Source organism: Struthio camelus, chromosome 12, assembly GCF_040807025.1.
Source record: "Struthio camelus isolate bStrCam1 chromosome 12, bStrCam1.hap1, whole genome shotgun sequence".
Lineage (NCBI taxonomy): Eukaryota > Metazoa > Chordata > Aves > Struthioniformes > Struthionidae > Struthio > Struthio camelus.
This window is the reverse complement of record NC_090953.1, coordinates 23807649-23813430: the sequence shown is the minus strand read 5'-3', so window position 1 is coordinate 23813430 and position 5782 is coordinate 23807649. Positions and strand designations below refer to the sequence as shown.

The 5782-nt window shown below is 56.0% G+C and overlaps 1 protein-coding gene across 1 annotated transcript; it reads right to left on the bottom strand.

Moving 5' to 3' along the window:
* Positions 1-798: 798 nt before the first annotated feature.
* Positions 799-5487, bottom strand: LOC104144600 (zona pellucida sperm-binding protein 3). Its single transcript, XM_068958272.1, has 9 exons — positions 4797-5487; positions 2897-3015; positions 2708-2811; positions 2219-2396; positions 2000-2120; positions 1811-1902; positions 1246-1388; positions 1044-1142; positions 799-968 (listed from the first exon to the last, which is right to left on the bottom strand). Exons 1-9 carry the CDS (start codon positions 5163-5165, stop codon positions 841-843), a joined length of 1353 nt encoding a protein of 450 aa, XP_068814373.1. The 5' UTR covers positions 5166-5487; the 3' UTR covers positions 799-840.
* Between the last annotated feature and the right edge of the window lie 295 nt (positions 5488-5782).

Sequence of the window (5782 nt, the reverse complement as noted above, 5' to 3'; positions counted from 1 at the left end):
GCAGCACACCCTGCTGTGGTACTGCTCTTGCGAGCAAGCATGTCCTACTCTGAAGTGGCTAGCAAAGCCCTGGGGGCCAGGGCTCAGGTGTCTCCTCAGGGAAAGTCCAGGGCAGGACCCCACCAGCTCTATCCATTTCAGCCTTCCAGGAAGGTCCCTAGAGGTGCAAGTCCCTGGACAATTTGAGGTCCTTGCCTGGCTGATCCAGGCAAGGAAATCCAGCATGTAACGTTCTCCTCTCACTGCTAACAAGGGTTAAAAATAAATTTCTAGTGACCCCCCCCAGCTGTCATATAGCCCCTCAAATCCTGAACTCAGTTAGATGAGGTGAAGAGAGGCCACAGTCATCTGGTATCCTCAGTTCAATTGCTCTCTCTCCCAGGAGCAGACCTTTGAAGGCCAGGGACACAGCTAAGACTCCTCTAGGGACATGTGCCTGACATGACAAGGGGACTGTCACCAGTGACATCTGTGGAGAGCTGCCAGGATGGCTCCAGGAGCTAAGCACTGGGAGGGGCCAAAGCCCCCGAAGCATGTGGGGGATCATATCAAGGACGGTAAGGAAGGGTCCCAGACGGCTCCATTAACTCAGCATGAAACCCGAGCCTCAGATCAGAGGGATGGAGGTACCCTGGACTCCTCCCTCCCCAGGAAGAGATGGGCTCTGATACCTCTCATGTCTATGTGCCTTGGGAGGGACATTCCCTTGACAGCTGCACCGAAATAGCAGCCAGGTATTTCCCTCTCCCCAGCTGCTCCCTAAAGCCACCCTTCAGACAGGGAGAAATACAGACAACTGGGTCTTCCTTTCCACGCTTTATTTTTGCCTCCTCCCCAGACTCACAGCGTGGTAGAGGAGCGGGTGCACTTCCTGCGCATGACGACAACAGCCAGAGCAACGACAGCCAGCGCGACAGCTGCTGCCATGAAGATCAGCCCCATGCCTATGCCAGGCACTGCCGCTGAACCTGCAAAGCCAGCCCAGGCCATTAAAACTAGTCACAAGAGCCTTCATACGGGGCTGTGACTGGTGGGGGACTTACCCTGTCCTCCTTCCTTCCACTCTCCTGAGGGACCCATTGCACCCAGGTCTGCAGTGAGGAACACCGGTCCAATAACAACGTCAGCTTCTACCTCTTTCCCTGGAAAGGAAGGAGCTGTTAGGAGCCCAGGGCTCAACCACCAAGTTTACTTGTCCCATGGGACACCTGCCCCACAAGATGTGCCCCATAGGACACATCTTACCACTGGCAGAGGGTGCATCTCTCCGGAAGCGGCGGCTGGACCATCTGTCCAGGTGGTTGAGCCTCCTGGACAGTGCTAGTGGCTCACAGTTCCCAGTCTCACAACAGCTGCAGATGTCCCTAGTGCCTTCCACAGGTGCCCAGCTGGAACAGGACAGGAAACAGCATTATGCTAGCAGGTAGGTAACTCTACCCATGTCCCTCCTCTCCAGAGCTTTCTGCAGGTAAGAGAAAGGTGGCTAAAGGGCCTGAAGGAATTGAACGGGAGCTGGCGTACACCAACAGTATAAGGGCGGGGTTGCTGGTCCAGCAACTGGAGGATCCTCATCCATGCCACCCCTAGTACGTACAAAGTATTTGTGCCCTTTAGACAATGCTTGGGTTTTGGATGCAGCTGCACTTGAGTTCAGGTTCATGAAACTCTCTGTATCATACCAGGAAGCTTTAAGCTGTATTTGGGCAGAGGCTTAAGACCTGTAGTCCTGCCCAGATCTCTCTTGGGCAGCTTCACATTAGTGCGAGAACTCTTCTTTCGTGCACTCAAGTATTATGCAGCAGCTACTCACATGTTTCTGGCTTTGTTGAAGGAGCAGGCCTTGTTCAAGGAGTCAGGGGCTTGATCAGCTGGGGTGACCTTCAGGTGGCAGGTGATGTAGATCTGGAGAGTGAAACAGGAGGAGAGAAGTGAGGAACCTCTCATGGAGTACACCAGCCTCATCAGGGCGGGACCTCATGGAGGAAGAATAAAGTCTTACCAAGTTCCTAGTGTCCCCTGCAAACCTGAACACGTCGATCCTGAACCGAAGCATGTCCTCCCTGGGCCGTGGGGTTATGAAGGCCGAGCTGGTATCATCTGACCTCCCATCTACCAGGCATCTATAGACCCAAGAGTAGGGGTCAGGATCATCTGAACTAGATGCCTCCCCAGCCATCACAGCAGCTGCTGGGCTCCAGAGAGGGCCCCTAGGCCTTACCCGTTGAAATCGATAATGGAGTAGTGAGGAGAGGAGTCACTCTCTGGGCTCAGGGCAGCAATACAACTATCCACAAACAGCCTCAGAGGCACGTGGTTCTCAGTGCTGACCTCTGCTTGGATGTTTAGGATGTCACCCAGCTGGAAACCAGTAAAGGGTCTCTCTGCACTCCAGTCCTCTGCAAACGCAGCATCATCATGAGAAATGGAAGGGTGGCTCCTTCTTATCCCTGGGCTTTCCAGTGGCAAGAGCCATGGGTGGGGAGTGGGTGAGGAGCAGATGAACTCTGAGGGACTAGAGCAGGGTTTGGCTGGGAGCCTACCGACATGAGCACTGGTATTTGCTCTTCAGCAGCTTGGCTGCCCATCCTCCTCCAGTGGGAAGGCAACAGCCTTCTGCCTGTTGGGGCAGGGGGCCTTGTGCTTCTGCCACACTAGGAAAATAAAGTGGAAAATACCCACCCATACGGTGTGGCGACTTCCCACCTACCATTCATGAGGCGCAGGGAGAACACCAGCCTCTCCTCCGCAGACAGGGTGGAGCTGAAGGGAGCCCATGTGGGCTTGATGGCATTGCTGCTCACGTTCTCTCTCCTGGGAAAGGGAAGGCTGCTCATTAGGACAGAGCCCTGCGGTGACAGTTAAGGACTAGGAGAGCATGAAGACAGGTACCCCTTACCTGGGATAGATGCACTCAATGGGAATCACTGCTGGGTTGGTCCGGATGATGACTGGGTTGCTGGCTGGGCTGGGGTCATAGTTGATGAGCGTGCGGTAGATGAGGGAGTCAGGAGTTACCTGGGGAGAAGTAGATGTTGAAAAGATGACGGCGAGGTCACTCCTGCCACCCCACCATTACCCACCTGCTCCAGAGTGGTTTAACTGAGAGCAGGTCATAGTGTCCTTTTCCCATTGGTAAATGCTATGAAAATCCAAAGAAAAGAATAAACATCTGAGCAAAAAGGAATTGGAAAGAGAGTCTGAAGATGAGGGTGTTGATACATAATCCCTTCCCATGTTAGTCTTCACTGCGTTCACACTGACACAGTGTCCAGGTTCCCCGAGGAGCTCCTGCTAATGTGTGCTGGCCGTGACCCTTCTCAGAGGTCCCGGGCCTTTGCCCTGCAAGGGCTGAAGGAGGAAAGGGAGCAGAGTGTCTTGTGATCATCTGCAGGAGAAAGCTCCTCTGTACAGAGATGCATAAGGCTGAGCAGGGCACCAGTCCTTTGGCATGGGCATGTATTGGGTGCTGGGTGCACGTGTGGTTCAGAACAAGAGGCCAAAACTGCTATGGTGTATGTGTGGGCACCTGCCCCCATTGAAGCGTGTTAGGAGCAGGGCTGCTGGTGGTTACAGAGGCAAATCTTGCGCTTGGTGCGCAAGCACAGGCAGCCCAAGCAGTACCTGGCTCTGCTCTACTGCCAGTGCATCTTCAGGAGGAGAACACAGCTCAGCCCAGCCTTAGTGCAGGCACAGAGCACCAGAAATGCCACGGTAGGAAGGGCCACACCTCCCCGTCCCATCTTGTCTTTCTATCTCCATGCCCCGTGGTGGGAAGGAAAAGGCTTTTGCAGGGCAAAGGCGAGGCCATGCTGGAGAAGCCCAGCTAGTGCCCCAAGCACAGGCACACTGTGATGCGACTGAGCTCTCAGTTCCCTCTGTTACAGGGGAAGCACAGGCAAAACGCTGCCCTGTGGGCAGTGAGACGGGGAATGTTGTTCCTTGATCAGCAAGTTAAACTTCCTAATTGGGCGAGATGTGAATGAAATGGGTCTGATGTATGGACTTAAACACCATCAGTGTATCCCAGGCTGAAAATACAAAGCAGCTTTTGGAAAAAATGCTCCCATTCAGGAGATATGTCACTCATCCTTCCCCTAGGAGGTTTCTCACCCATGCTCTGCACTGAGCACCCAGAACTCCCCCAGCCTCGCAAGGCCTGGGCTCTGCTACGGCCCGGGCTCGCACACCTCGGAGCGGCCCTGGCCTGGTGGAGACCTCTGGGAAGAGCAGGGCAGGAAGGTGGTGGCAGGGGAGAGCTACCTCCTTATGTTAGACTTTGCACTCCCGGGGACAGTGAAGGTGGGGGGCAGCAGCTACACCTCGACTGGGGCAAGGTCCTACAGCCCAGAGCTGCTTCAGGAGCTCCTGCATGGTTCCTGGGGAAAGGAGCAGTGCCCTGGGGAACGGGAAAGCCAGAGACACTGGGGGAACTGCCTGGGCACCTCCACCACAGCTAACCCCACCAGGGTCATCTAATCACAGTCTCCCCTTTGGCTGCCACAGGGAAAGAGTCCTGATGCAGAACAGCCTGCAATCATCATCTCTCCAGAGGTCTCCTTCGGCCCCACAACCAAGATTTGGAGAGCCCAGGGCACCTGGATTCGCCACCCAGAATTGGCAAACCCCAGCAATAGGTGATCTGCCAGATCAACAGCCATAAACCCCTACGCGCCGAACCTCCCAGCCCATCCAAACCAGCGGACGGCAAAGCAGCGAGTCCTTAAGTAGGAGCTCAGAAACCATGAGAGTTCCTCAGAGGTGGGTCGGGAGCCTGGTTTATGGACAAAGCCTCTTACCTGCACGATGCTGCCACACTCGTGGAGACCGGCGGCGAAGGTCACGGTGTTCTGGGCAGCGTTGAGCGAGGAGTGCTTGCAGGCAGCTGGGCCCAGCGTGAGGTCTGCAACATTGATGAGGCGCCCGGTGCCGAAGAGGTCCCTGTGCACCGTCACCACCATCTGAGCCTCCTGGCACTGCACCATCACGGGACGCCTCTCAGAGGCGGACCGTGACTGCGTCTCGTCCATCCATGACCAGGCATAAGGGTCAGCCCTTGACCTGTGGCTGGCCGGCTCGCTCCAAGAGAAATCCCAGGGTGTGTAAGAGGCCACCTCGCCCACTGCCCAGCAGAGAAGAGCCAGTGCCAAGCTGCTTTGGGGTCCCATCCTGCCTGCTTCCAGCGAACCCGACCACAGAGACAAAAGGCTGCTCTGGGATCCTTTATATGCTGGAGCTGACAGGAGCAGGAGCCGTCCACCCCCGGCTTCGAGGGCAGCCAGAAACCAATGGCACCCAAAGCCCAGCCCTCCGCGGTCACGGTAGAGTCAGTTCCGGGGTGCTGGGGCCCCCCGTCCGGGGCTGCCCAAGGCAAGGGAAAACATCCTCGTCAGCCTCTTTCACAAAATTGTTTATAAAACTCAGCAGAAGCCGGAGACGGGGAGACTGGTACAAAGTGACTTGTTTAGGTTAAGCGAGTGATGATAAGGGGTTTTTCAAGGCTCCCAGGGGAGGTGACAAGAGCAGGAGAGCTGGGGGTGGGGGGGCTGGTATGCAAACCGAACCAAAGGCGTTTCCGCATCCTCTCTGCAGGGACCCAACCCCGCCTGGCTCCGCCATCCCCTCCCGGGACTCTGGTTTTTCACTGCTTCCCAGTCAGATGCTCCTTGTGCCGAGCAGGCCAGAGCAGAAGGAGAGCAGGAGCCCATGTGCTCAGCCGGTTCCAGCCCAAGCCACGGCTTTGTGCGGCTCCCTGGTCCTCAGTGAGGCCAACAGTGGGACATTC

Bases quoted from the DNA above. Each gene is read 5' to 3' on its own strand.
- LOC104144600 (XM_068958272.1), bottom strand. From the start codon at position 5,165: ATGGGACCCCAAAGCAGCTTGGCACTGGCTCTTCTCTGCTGGGCAGTG. The intron at 1,903-1,999 runs GTAAGACTTTAT...TTCACTCTCCAG, and splicing joins CAGGGGACACTAGGAACTTG to ATCTACATCACCTGCCACCT. The intron at 969-1,043 runs GTAAGTCCCCCA...CTGGCTTTGCAG, and splicing joins GTGGAAGGAAGGAGGACAGG to GTTCAGCGGCAGTGCCTGGC.